Below are 20,427 nucleotides of genomic sequence, written 5' to 3' on the forward strand. Positions count from 1 at the left end.
CATGTAAAAAAAATTGCCTCTCAAGTCTCTGAAACTCTTTCCCCTCTCACCTTAAACCTGTGACCTCAAGTTCTTGATTCCCCAACCCTGTGAAAATGGCTTATCTACATCTCTCACAGTGGCAGAATCAGGTACAATAACAATGTTTGGGAGGCATTGGGACTTGTGGACTTGGCGGACATGCATCCATGGTATATCACTCGATAACTCCAAGGACAGGCCACTCAGTCCATTCATGCTCATCCTAGCTCTTTGAAAAAGGCAAGTAGGCTACAGGAGAGTGGAATTGTAAGTGATTGCCTGCCGCCCTTCTCTTTGTTGCAATCAGTAACGTTAAAAAGTCAGGGCTGGAAATTCTCAGCAGGAAAATCTCCCCACCCAATTCCACCTTAAACAACAATCAGCCCCCAATCCCTTGTAGCGCAAGAGAACTTGCACGGCAACCAAACATGATGGAAAGGGGCGGGACATCTTCTGCCCTCTCACGGCTGACCGACATTCGATTGCTTGACTTGAGCCGCCTTTCACAAGAGCCCGCCCGGCAATTGGCGCACCCAGTGGTCGCTCAACAGCGCGAAGACGACGCTGCGTTACGCGCTGACGTCATCGACAGCGGCGGCCATCTCGGCGGTCGGTCGGGAGTGCGGGCGGGCAGTCAGTCGCATTTTATTTTATTTTTTTACAATAGATTCTACTTCTTTCTCTTCTCTGCGTTGTCTTAAACGTTTGATTCACACTGAAAGACACCTGAGCGGTTGCACTGAAAGGGAGCGGGTGGATCCGAGCGCCATGTCGGAGAACCGCGAGCTGGAGGCGCAGGCAGAGGAGACCGGCGAGGAGAAGCAGGTAGACATAATAAGGAAGAAAACCTCCTGATCTTACCGCGAGAAACCGGGGCTTCACCCCCGGGGGCTCGGCTACCCTCCGCCCCCGCCCTACAGGGAGCCAAATCGCCGTAACTGCGGCTTTTCTGTCTGCTCACGGCGCGGAGGAGGAGGTGGAGGGCGGCCATCACATCGCGGCCTCCCAGGTCCCGCCGCTTCCTCCCTAAGCGGACCACCGATTGGTTAGGTGGGCGGGTTCCCGCTCTTGCCATTGGTTGCACACGCCGTCCGTCGACGCGGCGGGAGGCGGGCGTGCGAGCGAAGCAGGAAATTTGGTGGCGGGGCAATATACAAACTCTTACAGTGTTGCGAGTATTCCTTCGTAGGAGCGTTCAAAATCTAAAATAACACACTGGCAACGAGCCTTGAAGAGTGGGGTAACAGGATGGCGGATCCAAAGACTACTGTAGTTGCTGGAAATCTGAAATCAAAATAGAAACGTAGCAAACAATCAGCAGGTTGGGCAGCATTTTAATGTTCCAGGTCTGGGGCTCTTTACTGGACACTCTTTGACGTGAAAAGTTTAACTGTTTGATCTTCCCTGATGTGCTTGACGCAGTCCGGGTCTCCACCCGAAACACCAACTGCTAATTTCCCCCGACGGATGCTGCCTGATCTGCTGAGGTACTCCAGATACCAGATACCTGCATCTGAAGTCTTTTGGGTCGAGTTTTTTTAAATTCCCTAATGAGCTCGGGCTCCTGGCAGGCAGAGGGAGGACTGCCAGACCAAATTTGGGGAAAGAATAGATGGAAGAAAAGATAGGCCATTGAGCCTATTTGGCTGTATTGGCTCTCAACAATCCTGTTTCCCACTCTTCCCTGTAGAGCCAGGGAGTGCTTAAAAAAAAACAGGGAGAGTACATAAAGACTTGGATTGAGGGAATGGGCGAAGAAGTGGCAGATGGCATACTAGTGTACGAAAGTGTAAGGTTATGCACTTTGGCAGACGGAATAAAGGTGTGCACTGTTTTCTAAGCAGAAAGAAAATTCAGAAATCAGAGCTGCAAAGGAACTTGGGAGTCCCTAACGTGATGGTAAGGAAGGCAAATGCTATGTTAGCTTTCATTTTGAAAGGACTAGATTATAAAAGCAAGGATGTCATACAGAGAATTGCTAAGGCATGGGTCAAACCACATTTGGAGTATTAGGAACAGTTCTTGGAAAGGATGTGCTGGCTTTGGAGAGGGTCCAAAGGAGGTTTACAAGAATGATCCCAGGAATGAAAGAGATCAGGGGATTACTCCTGCACTGGAACACTTACAGTGCTTGACCACACAGACAACACACGAGGTGAGAAGTGAGTGTCTGTCATTGAGGCTAACTGCTGAAGGCTGGAGAGGGTCTGAGGGAAGTGATACAGTGACGGAGCTGGTAGAGCCGCTGCCTCACATGTCCTGAAATCGGGTGCTCTCTGTGCGTGGAGTTTTCGCGTTCTCCCCATAATCGCATGTGGCTTCTGCAGGAGCTCCCGACTCCAGTGATAGATAGATAGATACTTTATTCATCCCCATGGGGAAATTCAACATTTTTTCCAATGTCCCATACACTTGTTGTAGCAAAAACTCATTACATACAATACTTAACTCAGTAATAATATGATATGCATCTAAATCACTAACTCAAAAAGCATTAATAATAGCTTTAAAAAAAGTTCTTAAGTCCTGGCAGTTGAATTGTAAAGCCTAATGGCATTGGGGAGTATTGACCTCTTCATCCTGTCTGAGGAGCATTGCATCGACAGTAACCTGTCGCTGAAACTGCTTCTCTGTCTCTGGATGGTGCTATGTAGAGGATGTTCAGGGTTTTCCATAATTGACCGTAGCCTACTCAGCGCCCTTCGCTCAGCTACCGATGTTAAACTCTCCAGTACTTTGCCCACGACAGAGCCCGCCTTCCTTATCAGCTTATTAAGACGTGAGGCGCCCTTCTTCTTAATGCTTCCTCCCCAACACGCCACCACAAAGAAGAGGGCGCTCTCAACAACTGACCTATAGAACATCTTCAGCATCTCACTGCAGGTTGGTAGGGTAGTTCTGATTTAAATTGCCTCTAGTGTGTGGATGAGGGGTAGATTGTGGATGTGGTGTTTGATGGTTAGTGTGGACTGGATTAGTGGTAAGAGCCTGTTCTTTGTGATATGATAGAACATAGACAGTATACGCCGTTGGGCCCACGATGTGCTGATCCTTAACCTACTCTACGATCAATCCAACCCTTCCCTCCCACATAGCCCTACATTTTTCTTTCATCCATGTCCCCAATATATTTGCCTCTACCACCACCCTTGGTAGAGCACCTATGCACCACCACTGTGTGTGTGTGTGTGTGTAAAAAAAACAAACACCTACCTGCCCTGACATTCCTGCTGTATTTTCCTCCCTACGTATTAGAGTTTTAGCCATTTCTGTCCTGGGTGAAAGTCGCTGGCTATCCACTCAATCTCTCATCTTATAAACCACTATAAAGTAATTTCTCATTCTCTTTTGCTCTAAAGAGAAAAGCTCAACCTGTCCTTATAAGATATACTCTCTAATCCTGATAAATCTCATCTGCACCCTCTCTAAAACTTGCATGTCCTTCCTATAATGAGGTGACCTGAACTGAAGACGATACTCTTATCAACTTGACTACCGTGAAGCAAAGATTTGAATAGGGTGGGGATTGTAAAATGACTAGATGTCCAAAGTGAGAAGAGGAACAGCCGGTGCATTGAGCAACATCTGCATCTTAATTAGGGCTTAGTGCCCAGGGCCTGACAGGTGAGCAGAATATGAGGTGAGTTAGGACACGGGACAGCAGAGAAGAGCATTGGACTGGTTGTGTGAATCATTCAGCATGTGGTGATGCAGTCTTCAGGGAATTATGTCCTGGTACAGTTTTCTAAAACAAAATTAAGGTCATTAGAAAAAGAATGGGGTTAGGAGTCCTGAGAGGAATGGGAACAACGCAAAGTTAATAGGTATAAGATATCAACCCAGATGAATTAAAATATAGAACTTTACAGCACAGTATAGGCCGTTCAGCCCACGACCTTTGGAACAGATATCTCATGCGCTAAAAGATTAACTCGATCTCCCAATCTACCTCACGGTGGCCCTTGCCTCTTATTTGCCTACCTGCACTGTACTCCTGTCTGTAATTGTAACACTCTATTCTGTATCCTGTTTTCCTTTTAACTTCCTCAGTGTACTGATATACAGAATGCTCTGTCTGGGTGGCATGTGAACAAAGGTTTTTTCACAGAACACACTACATTACAGCCCTTCAGACCACGGTGTTGTGCTGATCTTTTAACCTTTTAAGAAGGACGCCTCACGTCTTAATAAGCTGATAAGGAAGGCGGGCTCTGTCGTGGGCAAAGTACTGGAGAGTTTAACATCGGTAGCTGAGCGAAGGGCGCTGAGTAGGCTACGGTCAATTATGGAAAACCCTGAACATCCTCTACATAGCACCATCCAGAGACAGAGAAGCAGTTTCAGCGACAGGTTACTGTCGATGCAATGCTCCTCAGACAGGATGAAGAGGTCAATACTCCCCAATGCCATTAGGCTTTACAATTCAACTGCCAGGACTTAAGAACTTTTTTTTTTAAAGCTATTATTAATGCTTTTTGAGTTAGTGATTTAGATGTATATCATATTATTACTGAGTTAAGTATTGTATGTAAGGAGTTTTTGCTACAACAAGTGTATGGGACATTGGAAAAAATGTTGAATTTCCCCATGGGGATGAATAAAGTATCTATCTATCTATCTACTCTAAGGTCGATCTAGCCCTTTCCTCCCACATAGCCCTCCATTTTTCTATCATGCATGTGCCTGTCAGAGACTCTCATAAATGCCCTAATGCATCTGCCTCTACAACCATCCCTGGAGGTATGTTCCACACACGCATCGCTCTCTGTAAGTAACAATAGCCTACCCCTGACAACACTCCATATGCCCACTCGTATGAGCCATTTCTTCCCTGGCAATAAGTCTCTGGCTATCCACTTGATTTGTGCCTTTTATCATCGTTTACACCTCCATCACGTCACCTCTCATCCTCCTTCACTCCAAAGAGAAAAGCCAGAGCTCACTCAACCTATCCTCATAAGACCTGCTGTCTAGTCCAGACAAGCCTCTACACTCCCTGTAGGACACACTCTAAAGTCACCTCTGCTAAATGCCACTTATACCTTTATTATTTTGCTCCAATGATTCAATCCACAGTGTAACTAATGGTAGAGTATTGATGGGATGCCCAGTTGCTGAATCAGGGTTAGAGAGTCTAGTTGCAGAGCAGACGTGATAGGCTGAATAGCTCAATTCTGCTCATATGTCTTATGGTCCAGATCACGCATCTTGTCTTTTAATACAGTGTGATCTGGTTGTCTGAAGTTAGAGAGAAACATAGAAAACCTACAGCACAATACAGGCCCTTCGGCCCACAAAGCTGTGCCGAACATGTCCTTAGAACTACCTAGGCTTACCCGTTGTGTCGGTATTTTCAATAGAGACTGGGATTAAAAGTTGAAAGGAAGGTGGAAGAGAGTGGAAAAAATACACTGATGGAAATTTACATCAAGGACCCTCACCACCAGGTCAGGAACAGTTATTAACCCTCACCCATCAGGCTCTTGAACCAGAGGGGGTGACTTAACTCAACCTCACTTGCCCCATTACTGAAATTTCCCACAATCTATGGATTCTTCCAACAACTCTTCATCTCGTGACCATGATATTTATTGCTTATTTATTTTTTTTTATTATTTCTTTTTGTATTTGCACAGTTTATTGTCTTTTCACAGTGGTCTAGCACCGAAGTTGGTGATTCTATTATGGATTATTGAGTATGCCCGCAAGGAGTGAATCTCAGAGTTGTATATGGTGACATATATGTACTTTGATTTTGAATTTAAGATCTTTGGGTATTGGGATCAGTTGGGAGTTTCTAGGTTTGGGAATTATCTTGGGGACAGGGCAGGGGTAAATGAATAGAAGGAGAATCTTCAAGGGTGGTGAATGGAGCAGAGGTAGTGATAAACCCTGATGGGTTGGGTGGCATGGAGAGAGGCACAGCGGTTAGTGTAACGCTTTACAGCACCAGTGACCCAGGTTCAGTTCCCACTGCTATCTGTAAAGAGGTTGTACGTTCCCCCGCGACCATGTGTGTTTTCTTCCATATGAGGTTAGTAAGTTGTGGGCATGGCAACACTTGTCTGTACATCACATGTTCAGACTGTTGGTATTGACACAACTGATGCATTTCACTCTCTCTTGATAAACATGAGACATACGACCAGATCTAGGCTATTTGACCCATCATGTCTGCTCCACCATTTGATTTCAACCCCATTCTCTGTCTTCTCCCCATAACCTTTAATGCCCTTACTAATCAAGAACCTATCAATCTCTGCTTTGTGCCAAATAAAGCTGATCTTTAGATTAAAAATCTCTTTTTTAATCTTGGCAGGACAAGCCAGAAGGGCCAAGTGTTTCTGGTCAGCCCTCCAAAAGTGTTATGTTTTGAGGCTGCCAAGCTTCATTCTGTGAAACTAAGGTTATAGGTGTAGTTATTAACCATGCCAAAAGTTAACTTGGAAACTTGTTCCTCACAGGGTATTCAAACCAACGGAAGAGGGAAATCACTAAGTGGAGTCTGTTGCTATATGTCCAAGTACTGTCTATACAAATATGTACTAATACATACACTGGCCTACAGCAGACTGCATTCTGGTACAAAAACTTTGCTTGAAGTTGTTGGATTCAGTGATGAGATCGGAAGGCTGCAGTGAACCTAGTTGAAAGTTGAGGCATTGGTCTGCTAACTTGCAGTGACCCTCAGTGTAATACCTGGCCTGCCTTTTCGAAACAGCTCTTACATTAAGGCCCCACTCCTTCATCCACCCCGTGGCCTTGCAGATGTCTCCGTTAACAGCTTCACCATTGATCAGAGAGAGGAGCTGTGATGTTAGATTTGTGCCTTTCTTAGGGGAAGAACAAAAATAATCTGGTGAGTGGATGCCACGCAGCAGGTGCCATGCCTGTCTATGCAGAGTGCCATACGTGTGCACCAGCCTCCTGGGTGAGGAAGGAGAGTAGTATTCTGTTCCATTCAGATTGGCAACAACATCTCCTCCACAGTCTCCTTCAGCACAATGCTGTGTGCTTAGCCCTGTGCTCTACTCACTTTCAACCGTAAGCCTTCAATGCCATATCTAAATTTGCTGATAACACCACTGTTGACCAAATCAAAGGGGTTGACATTATCAGCTTATACTGTAGGAGGAGGATAGAAAAGCTGGCTAAATAGTGCTGTAGCAACAACCTCTTACTCAATGTCAATGTCAACAAAACCAAGGGGCTGATTATTGACTTCAGGAGGAGGAAACCAGAGGTCCATGAGACAGTCCTCATTAGAGAGGGTGAGCAGCTTTAAATTCCTCAGTGTTTTCTTTTCAAAGGGTCTGTCCTGGGCCTAACATGTAAATTCAATTATGAAGAAAGCACGGCAGCTTTCAAAGAAGTTTGCCAAGGACATGAGGGTCGGCTCAAAGATTGGACTGTTTATTGATTTCCACAGATGCTGCCTGACCTGCTGAGTTTCTCCAGCATTTTCTGTGTGTTGCCCTGGATTTCCAGCGTCTGCAGAATGTCCTGTGTCTACATTGTGTTCTGTTGATGTGGGGAAGCATGACAGTCCTGACCGGTAAGGGTCAACCAGCAGAATTGATACCTTAGTGGGTGTGATGCACTACCTCATGGGCCTCTAGCCACTGGCTTCCTCCACAGTCCATCCAGCAGCACAGCCATCATACAGTCTCTGTCATACAAAGGTCAAGGGGTTAAAATATAGCACACTGCCCTAGAAACACAGGAGCAGGGAACACTGAACAGGGGCGGGGGGGGGGGGTCATTTTCAAAGGTACATTTAATGTCAGAGAAATGCATTTTCTTCGCAACCATCCACGTAAACAGAGGAGTGCCCCCAAAGAATGAATGACAATTAAATGGTAGAACCCCAAAGTCCTCCCAGCTCCCCTCCCTCTCCCCACTGGCAAAAAAAAAGCATCGGCTCCTGCCACTGAGCACTCAAGCGTGAGCAAGGCAACAGCAAAGACAAACTTGCAGTCACCCCAAAGACTTCATGTTTCACCCAGCATTCGACAAACCACAGGTTCTCTCTCTCTCTCTCTCCCCCGTAATAAAGGAGAAAGAGGTGTCTCCGTTTCACAGTGAGCGGGGAGACATAACAAACAACTCACTGGTTTACGATGTTAAAAGTCCATTGCGTTGCTTTTTCCAAGCTCTGTGCCCGAAGATCTCGGGTCTCTAGGCACACAGCCAGAGATCTTCCATCTCCCCCAACACACCAGTCTTCTCGGACACTGACTTCGGATTTTCCCCCGTCTCCAAAGCCACAAAAACTCGGTCCTCCAAAGGTAAGCGGAGCTCTTAGGCTGAGCCCTTGACGTGCCAAACAATGGTCAGTTATGAATCCCCGAGAGCGGGTCCCATTCCCACAAAGAACCGTAGTCAGCATGTAACTCCAGGTCAGGGTCTTCAAAAGAACCCTGACAGGGAAAAATATAGATATTAAAGCTGGAAATAGAACTGTTTCCAAAGATGCAAGCAAAGGAGTTGCCGTCGGGCGCCATTAACCCTCCTAAGGGCTGCCGTCAAATTGGTGATGCATACCAACAAGTACCACAGAGGTCATTGCAAGGACAGCAGTTGTTTGCAATAAAGATTAATAGCTCAGAGGAGACATAAAAACATTTCTTCTTCTTCTTAAGCCCATCATGCCTATTGGGGCATATCCCGCCAACAGAAGTTTGCCAGAGTGCTTTGTCCTGGGCCAGTCCTCCAAGTTGTCCCCAGGTGTAGCCTGTCTTCTTGCTGTGTTCTTCCTCTCCCAGGGATGAGGTCTATGGAGCTTCTGTTGGCATTTCTGTAGCTCTGGGTTTTTAACAGGACAGGGTTGCAAGCACCATATTCAGCCCTCCTCCCATTTCACAGCGGGGCTTGAGACTGTCCATGGTGGAATTGACATAAACATGAATTTTTTTTTCTGTTTCTTAGAACGTAGAACACTACAGGCTCTTTGGCCCCTCGATTTTTAACGTACTCTAAGATCAGTCTAACACTTCCCTCCCACAAAACCATGTTTCTTTCTTCCATGTGCCCATGTAAGGGTCTCTTAAACATTCCTGATGTATATGCCTCTACCAGTTCCACACACCCTCCAGTGTCTGTGTGGGGTGGAAAAAAACTATCTCTCCCCTTTACTTTCCACCAACCACCTTAAAATTAACCATTATATTAGCTATTTCCACCTTGGGAAGGGGCCCTGGCAGTCCAATCTATTACTTCTTTTCAACACCTTGATGTTAGGGCTACATCTAGAGTTCTGATCTTCCCATGACAGCAAGGATGTGGAGAATTTGGAGAGAATGCTGCAGAGACTCACCAAGATGCTGAATGGATTAGGGGGCATGTGCTGTGAGGAAAGTTTGGACAAACTGAAGCAGTGGAGGCCAGATAGAAGTTCATAAAGTTTTGCGAGGCATCGATAGAGTAGACAACTGTTTTTCCAGGGTCCAAATGTCCAATGCTAGAGGTCATTCATTTAAAGTGAGAAGGAGTAAGTTCAAAGGGGTCAAGTTTCTTTTTACACAGAGAGGTGGGTGTCTGGAATGAGCTGGTGGTGGAGGCAGAAGCAACTGAGGTTTGTTTTATAGAGATTTTTAAATAAGCACAGGGAATGAAGCAATATGGACCATGTGCAGGCAGAAGGGATTCGGAGATCATACAGTTTAACACGTGGCTAAGAAGGTGGTGCAGGAGGGAGGGCTTCAGATTTTTTAGATCAATGGGCTCTCTTCCAGGGAAGGTGGGACCTGTACCGAAGGGACGGTTTATACCTGAACTGGAGGGGGACTAATATCCTAGAGGGAAGATTTGCTAGGGGGGGGGGGGTGCGTGTTCAATTAGAGTTGCAGAGGGATATGAACCAGAGTGTCAGAACAGATAGATGAGTGATTGTGAGGAAAAGATGTTGTTAAGCCTACATACAAAGTCAGGAATCAAAAGGCAGAGCATGGCGGAACTCACGTTCAGAGCTGAGTATGTTTCAATGCAAGGAGCATTGTCGGAAAAGCAGATGAGCTTAGGGCATGGATCGGCACGTGGAATTATGACATTGTAGTCATTAGTGAGACTTGCTTGCGGGAGGGGCAGGACTGGCAGCTCAATGTTCTGGTTCCTTTGCGTGAGATGTGATAGAGCGGGAGGGATTTAACTGGGAGGGGTGGCGTTACTAGTCAGGGAAAAGGTCATGGCAGTGCTCAGTCAGGACAGACTGGAAAGCTCGCCTAATGTTGTTTTATGGGTAGAACTGAGGAATAAGAAAGTTATGACCACGTTATGGGATTATACTTTTTCCTAGGGCTAAAATGGCCAACATGAGGGGGCATAGTTTTAAGGTGCTTGGAAGTAGATACAGAGGGGATGTTGGGGTAGGTTTTCCACACAGAATGTGGTGAGTGAGTGGACTGCCCTTCCGGTGACTGTGGTGGAGGCTGATACAATGAGGTCTTTTAAAAGACTCTTAGATAGGTATGTGGAGCTTAGAAAAGTAGAGGGCTATATGGTAGGGTAACTCTGGGCAGGTTCTGGAGTGGGTGGCATGATCAGCGCAACATTGTGGGTCAGAGGGCCTGCAATGTCCTGTAGATTTCTGTGTTCTATATTATAGAGCACCCAGCAGTCTGCGGGATTTAGAGGAGCAAATTTGTAGAGATCACAGACTGTTGTGATAGTAGGTGATTTTAACTTTCACCATATTGACTAGGGCTCCCATACGGTAAAAAGGCTGGATGGGAAAGAGTTTGTCAGATGTGTTCAGGGAAGTTTCCTTACTCAGTACATAGACATCCCAGTTAGAGAGTGTGTGATACTAGATCTCCTTTTGGAGAATGAGACAGTAGGTGATGGAATTTTGTGTACGGGAACACTAGTGATCGTAATGCTATTCTTTTAAAAAAAGGAACTGGTGCTTTCTGAGTGTATATGACATCTAAACTCTTCTCAGGCTTCCAGCCGGGTGCAGATATCAATTTTAACCGACATTTCAGTGACAAGCTGCCATCTTCAGCAGGGATAATGCCTAGGTTTGTCTAGTCCTGTGGTATTTATACCGCCCTCCCCCCATCGTTCATCCCTCCTGATTGGTTAGTCCTCAACCAATCAGGTTTTCACAGTCCCACCTTGTTTATAATTGAATTGCAGTTTTTACTTGGAGTGAAGCCTTCGTTTTTGTTCCTCTAGTTTTAGTTCAATGGCTTCCTTCACCAGGCAGTCCCAAAAGCCATTGGCACAGCACAGTAGTTTTGTGTCGTTGAAGTCAATCCTAAGGCCATTGCAAATGCAGTGTTCTGCTACCGCTGATTTCTCTGGGTAACCCAAATGGATACACCTGCTGTGCTCCTTGGTGCGGGTTTCTACCAAGCGTCCTGCCTAGCTGACGTACGCTGCTCCACATTCACAGGGAATTGTGTAAACACCAGCTGTCCTGAGCCCAGGTCGGCTTTCCTGGAAAAACCAGGAAACCTAACAGCAAGGAGGAGCCCATCAATACCACCTGTGTTCCCTATATTCATCAGGATCGTGAAGAAATATTGGATTAATACGTCCACAAACCTGTGAGGAATCTCAAACCACAGCTTACGCAGGTCAAAGATGACCTGGGACTCAGGATGGTTGGCAATTACAGGGTTCCCTGTGAACAAAGACAAAGTTGTCACTCTAACATCAATCAGGAGGGATGGATGATGGGGTATAAATACCACCAGACCAGACATGCCCAGGCATCATCTCTGATGAAAATGGCAGAGTTTGTCATCGTTACCAAGCACAAGAAGGGTTTATTCATCATAAAAAGACCAGCGGCCCATCCTGAAGTTTTGAGAGGGGACTTCAATCAGGTCCACTGCCTGAAGATAAGAGGCAGTGGTGGATCAGTACAGTGAGAAAGAGCTTTGACTAGCGACCACTCGGTGTTTGGGATTGATTAGCAAGAGCAAATTAAAAAAGAAGGCAGGGGCAAAGGCAGCAGCCATCGCCACAGAGTCAGAGTGGTGATCTTGAGGCTTTAGCTCTTTGAGGCTTCAGTCAGAGAAAGCAAAAAATAAAAAGAAAAGCTCAAGTATTTTTTTCATTCTCTGTATTAGGCAGGATAGTGGAATATTCCTGTTCAGGGATGTGGGAAGGCAGAGAGACCTCCAGTGTCACTATTGACTATAACTGTGAGAAGTACATCCAGCTGCAGCTTCTAACAAATCACATTAATGAGTTGGAGCTGGAACTGGATGAACTCTGGATCATTCGGGAGGCTGAGGGGGTGATAGATAGGACATATAGAAAGGTGGTTACACCCAAGGTGTAGGACATAAAAAACTGGGTGACAGTCAGGAAGGGGAGTGGGGTTAAGGAGCCAGTGCAGAGTACCTCTGTGACCATCCCCATCAACAACAGGTACATCACTTTGGATATTGTTGTGGGGGGAGGGGGGGATGACCAAACAGAGGAAAGTGCAGTGGGTGAGTCTCTAGCACTGAATCTTCCTCTGTGAGTCAGAAGGGAAGGGGAGAAGAAGAGGCATACTATGGTGATTGAGGATATATTAGTTAGGGGAACAGAATGGAACCCTGTGGCCGAGAACAAGATTTCCAGATGGTATGTTCCTCCCCGGAGTACGAGGGTCTGGCATATCTCAGATCGAGTCTTTGGCATTCTTAAGTGGGAGGCTGAACAGCCAGAAGTTGTGGTCCATGTAGGTATCAATGTCAAGGGTAGGATGAGTGACGAGCTTCTGCATAGGGAGTTCAGAGCGTTAGGTGTCAAGTTAAATGGCAAGACCTTCAGTGTTGTGATCTCAGGATTGCTACCTGCACCATGTGCCAGTAAGGCCAGAACTAGGAAAAATATGCAGTTATACATGGCTAAAGGGGGAGGGTATAAGATTTTTGGATCATTGAGCTCTCTTCCAGGGAAGGTGGGATCTCTACAGAAGAGAGAGCTTGCACCAGAACTGGAGGGTGCACTAATATCCTAGCAGGAAGGTTTGTTAATGCTGCACGGGAGGGTTTAAACTAGAGTTGCGGGGTGGGGGGGGGGGGGGGAGCCAGAGTGCTAGAGCAGTTAGTGGGGACGGATGTTGGTAAGACCTCAGACAAAGTCAGGATCCAAAAGATTGAACAGGCTGCGACTAGTGTCCTGAGCTGCCGGTATTTCAATGCAAGAAGTATGTAGGAAAGGCAGATAATAGTGCTGAAAATGAAGTGGCTGGTTTACAAACAGGCAATGTATAGTGAGGAGAGGCTGTTAATACAGCAAAATTGTAGTTAACAGGAGGTGTTGTAAAAGGTGGACAATATCGAAAAGGGTGAATACAGGACTGAATTCTGTGTTATATTTGAATGTGCATAGTATAGGGAATAAAGTAGGTGAATTTGCAGCACAGTTGCAGATTAGCAGGTGTTACGTTGTAGGTATCACTGAATTGTGGCTGAAAGAAGATTATAGCTGGGAGCTTAATACCCAAGGATACACATTGTATTGAAAGGACAGGTAAGAAGGCAGAGGGGGGCAGCTGTGCTCTATTCATAAAATCATTAGGAAGAACTGACGTAGGGTAGGAACGTGTTGAATCATTGTGGATAGAGCTGAGGAACTGCAAGGGTAAAAAGACCCTGATGGAAGTTTGTAAGGATGTGGCCTTCAAATTCCAATGGGAAATAAAAAATGCATGCCAAAAGGGCATGTTACGACAGTCATGAGGGACTTCGATCTGCAGGTAGACGGGGAATATCAGGTTGGTGCTGGATCCCAAGTGGGGGAAGTTTCTAGAATGTCTACAAGATGGCCTTTTAGAGCAGCTCATGGTTGAGCCCACTGGCTATTCTGGATTGGGTGTTGTGCAATGAACCAGAATTGATTAGAGACCTTAAAGTAAAAGAACACTTGGGGGCAAATGATCATAATATTATTGTACTCACCCTGAAATTTGAGAAGGAGAAGCTAAAGCCAGATGTATCAGTATTACAGTGGAGTGAAAGGAATTAGAGAGGCATGACAGAGGAGCTGGCCAGAATTGATTGGAAAAGGACACCGGCAGGGATGATAGCAGAACAGCAATGGCTGGAATTTCTGAAAGCAATTTGGAAGGCACAGGATATGTACATCCCAAAGAGGAAGAAGTATTCTAAAGGAAAGATGACACAACCGTGGCTGGCAAGATGAGTCAAAGTCAGTATAAAAGCCAAAAAGAGTCATATAACAGAGCAAAAATTAGTGGGAAATTAGAGGATTGGGAAGCTTTTAAGAACCAATAGAAGGCAACTAAAAAGGTAAAGATGGAATACGAAAGTAAGCTATCCAATAATATTAAAGAGTATACCAAAAGTTTCTTCAGATGCATTAAGTGTAAAAAAAAGAGGCAAGAGTGGATATCAGATCACTGGAAAATGATGCTGGAGAGGTAGTAATGGGAGACAATGAAATGGCAGACAAACTGAGTAAGTGTTTTGCATCAGTCTTGTTGGTGGAAGTTCTAGGTGTCAGAGTCATGGAGTGTATGTGGTTACCATAACTAGAGAGAAGGTTTTTAGGGAAACTGAAATGTCCAGAGGTAGGTAAGTCACCAGGACCAGATGCTGAACACCCCAGAGTTCTGAAAGAGGTGGCTGAAGAGATCATAGAGGCATTAGTAATGATCTTTCAAGAATCACTAAATTCTGGAAGGATGGGATATTGCAAATGTCACTCCACAAGGAAGCCATAGGCCAGTTAGTCTGGCTTCAGTGGGTGGGAAGATGTTTGAGACGATTATTAAGGATGAGATCTCGGGATACTTGGCGGCACATGATGAAATAGGCTGTAGTCAGCATGGTTTCCTCAAGGGAAAATCCTGCCTGACAAATCTTTTGGAATTCTTTGAAGAAATAACAAGCAGGATAGACAAAGGGGAATCAGTTGATGTGTATTTGGATTTTCAGAAGGCCTTTGACAAGGTGCCACACATGAGACTGTTAAACAATCTACGAGCCCATGGTCCAACAGGAAAGATCCCAGCATGGGAAAGCAGTGGCTGATTGGCAGGAGGCAGAGAGTGGGAATAAAGGGAACCTTTAGCACTGGTGAGGCCTGACTTGGAGTATTGTGAGCAGTTTTGGGCCCCATAGAAAGGATGTGCTGAAACTGGAGCGGGTTCAAAGGAGGTTCACGAAATTGATTCCAGGATTGAATGGCTTTCATATGAAGAGCATTTGGTGGCTCTGGTCCTGTTTTCGCTGGAATTCAAAAGAATGAGTGGTGACCTCATTGACACCTGTCGAATGGTGAAAGGCCTTGATGGAGTGAATGTGGAGAGGCTGTTTCCTACGGTGGGAGAGTCAAAGTCCAGAGGACACAGCCTCAGAATAGAGAGGTGTCCTTTTAGAATGGAGATGAAGAGGAATTTCTTTAGTTAGGGAGTGGTGAACGTGTGGAATTCTTTGCCGTATTCAGCTGTGGAGGCCAAGTCTTTATGTATATTTAAGGTAGAGATTGACAGGTTCTTGATTGGTCATGGCATGAAGGGATACAAGGAGAAGACCGGTAATTGGGGCTGAGGAGAAAACTGGATCATGGTGAAATGGCAGAGCAGACTTTATGGACCAAATGGCCCAATTCTGCTCCTATATTTTGTGGTCTTACAACGCCATTCTTTTCAAAGTAATTATGAAAAAGGTTAGGTTTGGTCCTTGGGTTGAGATTCTAAATTGGAGAAAGGCTAATGTTTTCAAAGGACCTGGCAAGTGTGGATTGAGTTAGATTGTTTTCTGGCAAAGGTGTTCAAGGTGAGTGGGAGGCCTTCAAAAGTGACATTTTGAGAGTACAGAGAATGTATGTGTCTGTAAGAATAAAAGACTAGCATAACAGGTTTAGGGAACCTTGGTTTTCAAAAGATATTCAGGAACTGGTTAAGAAACGAAGGAGATGCATAGCAGTTAAGAACAAATGAGGTACGTGAAGAGTATAAGAAATGCAGGAGAACACTTGAGATGGAAATTTGAAGAGCTAAAAGAAGACTTGAGGTTGCTGCAGTAGACAAGGTGAAGGAGAATCCCGAGGACTTCTACAAATGTATTAAGAGCAAAAGGAGAGCAAGGGACAAAATTGCTCCTCTGAAATATCAGAGTGGCAGTCTGTTTATGGAGCTGAAATAAATGAGGGAGATCTTAAGTTGATTTATTTATTTTTTTGCATATGTATTTACTTGGGAGGCAGACACAGTCTTTGGATGTGAGGCAAAGCGAGGTCATGAACTTATACAGACTAGAGGCGGTGTTTGCTATCTTGAGGCAAATTAGGGTGGAGAAATCCCCAAGGGCTGACAGTGAGTTCCCTCAGACCCTGTGGGAGGCTGATGCAGAAGTTGCAGAGGCCCCAGCAGAGATATTTAAGACATCCTTAGCCATAGATGAGGTGCTGGAGAATTGGAGGATAGCTATATTTTTCTGTTGTTTAAGAAAGGCTCTAAGAATAAGTCAGGAAATTATAAACCAGTAAGGCTGACATCAGTAGTGGGAAAGTTACAGGAAGGTATTCTAAGGGATGTGGTACATAAGTATTTGGACAGCCAGGGACTTATTAGGGGTAGTCACCATGGCTTTGTGCATGGTAGGTCATGTCTAATCAATTTTATAGAGTTTCTGGAGGAATCTGCTAGGAAAGTTGATGAAGGCAAGGCAGTTAATGTTGTCTACATGGACTCTAGCAAGGCCTTTGATAGGGTCCCAAGTGGGAGGTCAAGAAGGTTCAGTCACATAGATTTCAAGGTAAGGTTATAAATTGGATTAGGCATTGGCTTCGCGGAAGAAACCAGAGAGGTATAGATGGCTGCCCCTCTGACTGGAGGCCTGTGACTAGTGTCTGCGGGGATCAGTGCTGGGTCTGTAGTTTAACACACACAAAATGCTGGCAGAGCTCAACAGGCCAAGCAGCATCTACGGAAACGAGTAAATAGTCAACATTTCGGGCCGAGGCTCTTCATCAGGATTGTTGTTTGTCACCTATATCAACTATATGATTGATAATTTGGTAAACTGGATCAACAAATTTGCGGATGACGTCAAAATTGGAGGTGTAGAGGATAGTGAGGAAGACTATCCGCTTGCAGTAGGATCTGGAACAGCTGATAAAATGGGCTGAAAATGGCAGATGGGATTCAATGCAGACAAATGTGAGGTGTACACTTTGGGAGGACCAATCAGAGTAGGTCTTGTACAGTGAGCACTGAGGAGTGAGGTCGAACAGAGGGATCTGGGAATACAGATACATAATACCTTGAAGGTGGCATCACAGATAGTATAAAAAAAAGCTCTTGGCACATTGACCTTCATCAATGTATTGGGTACAGGATTTGGGATGTCATGTTGAAATTGTATAAGACGTTGGTGAGGCTTATTTGGAGTATTGTGTGCAGTTTTGGTTACCTACTTGCAGGAAAGATGTAAGTAAGATTGAAAGAGTGCAGAGAGCATTTACAAAGATGTTGCTGGGACTTGACCTAAGTTATAGGGAAAGGTTGAAAAGATTCCTCGAGTGAAGAAGATTGAGGGGAGATTTGATAGAAGTGTACAAAATTGAGGGGTATAGATAGAGTAAATACGAGCAAGCTTTTCCCACTGAGGCTACAACTAGAGGTCATAGGTTAAGGGTTAAAGGTAAAATGTTTAGGGGAACATGATGGAGAGGGGGCTTCTTCTCTCAGAGTGTTGTGAGAGTGTGGAACAAGCTGCCAGCGCATGTGGGTGTGGGGTTGATTTCAACATTTGATAAAAGTTTGAGTAAGTACATGGATGGGAGGGGCATGGAGGTCTATTGTCCATGTGCAGGTCAGTGGGACTGGGCAGATCAATGGTTTAATGGTTCGGCATGTTTAGTATTGTTCTCTTCCGTGTCTCTGTGACTGTACCAGTGTAAAGTAGAACAAAATAATTGTCACTCCAGATCTGATGCAGCACGAAAACAACGGTAAGATAAAGAGTGCAATTATATCAAGAAATGCATAAATAGCTCATATACATAAGTCCCTCAATTGACACTGGGCACGTACAGAAGCAGACTGACAGGAAATGATAAAAGTAGTGGCAGTGGGAGGGTTACATAGAAATCCTACAGCACGATACAGGCCCTTTGGCCCACAATGCTGTGCCAAACGTGTACTTACTTTAGAAATTACTTAGGGTTAGCCATAGCCCTCTATTTTTCTAAGCTCCATGTACCCGTGGGGTTGTGGTAAGCTGAGTTAATAGGAGGTGGTTGGGAAAAAGTAACTGATTTTGAGTCTGGTGGTCCTGGTGTGGTTCCTTCCTGAATGGAACAGGACAAACAGTCCATTAGCTGGGTGGGTGTGATCCCTCATTATGCTACTGGCCCTTTTACAACACATCTCTATGTATATGTCCTTGAAAAAATATATATTTCAACTTTATGTATATTAACTCTGCATCTGCAGAGAATGCTGGGAACAATCAGCACCTGTGGAGTGAGAAACCATTAGTGCTTTGGGTCGTTAACAGTTTGTCTCTCCGCTTCTGCTGTGTGTTTCCGACATCTGATTTTATTCCAGATTTATAGGATCTGCTGTATTTTTTTTAAATTTTCTTCAACACTACATCAGCCCTGTGTATCCCATTCAGAATTACCTTTCAGTGAAGTCAGAACTTCAGCAATGGGAGAACGAGCAGGCCATTCAGCCCCTCAAGCTTGTTTTATCAACCAGTAAGACTTTGGCTGATCCATTCGGGCTCTGACACCTTCTGGCACTGATTCAAATCTGTCAGCTTTGGGCTTGAAGCTGTGCATTGCGTTGAGTCTGAGGTAGAGTAGTGCAGCAGATAGCGAGATGCTATTACAGCTTGGGATGCCAGAGTTCAATTCCAACATCACTGGTAAAGAGTCTGTACGTGTGGGTTTTCTCCAGGTGTTCTGGTTTCCTCCCACGCTCTGTTATTAGGGTTAATTAGTCATTGTAAATTGTCCCATGATTAGGCTAGGGTTAAATTGGGTGTTGCCGGGCAGTTTGGCTCAAAGAGCCAATTACAAATTGTATCTCAATAGATAAATAAATTCCCGGCCTTCTATGGTTGATAATGGTTGTCCTAGGCTCTCCCTGAAATGGCGAATTCTCTTCTCTGAATCTCTCAACCATGTTAAGTCAAGCAGACTTGCCTTGGACTCTTGACCTCTCTTAAAGTCCCAGAAATCTTTCTGGTGAACCTTATCTGCACTCCTCCATGGAAAGATTAGATTAGTTTATTGTCATTTACACCAGGGTGCAATCAAATTCTTAGCTTGCATGAGCTCACAGAATAAACAGTGTCATGGTTATAATAATTACAGCAGTGAGTGTAAAGCAACAGGACAGTGCGGTCTGCAGTGTGTAAAACAGGACAGTGCAGTGTGTAAAACAACGGGATAGTGCAGTCTGTAGTGTGTCAAACAACAGGACAGTGCGGTCTGCAGTGTGTAAAACAGGACAGTGCAGTGTGTAAAACAACGGGATACTGCGGTCTGCAGTGTGTAAAACAGCAGGACAGTGCGGTCTGCAGTGTGTAAAACAGGATAGTGCAGTCTGCAGTGTGTGAAACAACAGGACAGTGCGGTCTGTAGTGTGTGAAACGACAGGATAGTGCGGTCTGCAGTGTGTAAAACAGGATAGTGCAGTCTGCAGTGTGTAAAACAGGACAGTGCAGTGTGTAAAACAACGGGATACTGCGGTCTGCAGTGTGTGAAACAGCAGGATAGTGCGGTCAGTAGTGTGTAAAACAACGGATTAGTGAGGTCTGCAGTGTGTGAAAGAACGGGATAGTGCGGTCTGCAGTGTGTGAAACAACGAGACAGTGCGGTCTGCAGTGTGTGAAACAACAGGACAGTGCGGTCTGTAGTGTGTCAAACAACAGGACAGTGCGGTCTGTAGTGTGTCAAACAACAGGACAGTGCGGTCTGTAGTGTGTCAAACAACAGGACAGTGCGGTCTGTAGTGTGTCAAACAGGACAGTGCGGTCTGTAGTGTGTCAAACAGGACAGTGCGGTCTGTACTGTGTCAAACAGGACAGTGCGGTCTGTACTGTGTCAAACAGGACAGTGCGGTCTGTACTGTGTCAAACAGGACAGTGCGGTCTGTACTGTGTCAAACGGGACAGTGCGGTCTGTACTGTGTCAAACAACAGGACAGTGCGGTCTGTAGTGTGTCAAACAGGACAGTGCGGTCTGTACTGTGTGAAACAACAGGACAGTGCGGTCTGTAGTGTGTCAAACAACAGGACAGTGCGGTCTGTACTGTGTGAAACAACAGGACAGTGCGGTCTGTACTGTGTGAAACAACAGGACAGTGCGGTCTGTAGTGTGTCAAACAACAGGACAGTGCGGTCTGTAGTGTGTGAAACAACAGGACAGTGCGGTCTGTACTGTGTCAAACAGGACAGTGCGGTCTGTACTGTGTGAAACAAC

The 20,427-nt window shown here is 45.3% G+C and overlaps 1 protein-coding gene across 1 annotated transcript in view; it reads left to right on the forward strand.

Annotated features, from left to right (window-relative positions):
* Positions 1 to 600: 600 nt before the first annotated feature.
* The window catches only part of LOC140735781 (alpha-endosulfine-like), a 45,064-nt gene continuing 25,237 nt past the window's right edge, over positions 601 to 20,427 (forward strand). The window contains exon 1 of the mRNA XM_073061258.1: positions 601 to 846. Coding sequence (XP_072917359.1) covers positions 790 to 846 — 57 coding nt within the window. The 5' untranslated portion in view covers positions 601 to 789. The remainder of the gene's footprint in view (positions 847 to 20,427) is intronic.

The sequence above is a fragment of the Hemitrygon akajei genome, chromosome 11 (assembly GCF_048418815.1).
Source record: "Hemitrygon akajei chromosome 11, sHemAka1.3, whole genome shotgun sequence".
Taxonomy (NCBI): domain Eukaryota; kingdom Metazoa; phylum Chordata; class Chondrichthyes; order Myliobatiformes; family Dasyatidae; genus Hemitrygon; species Hemitrygon akajei.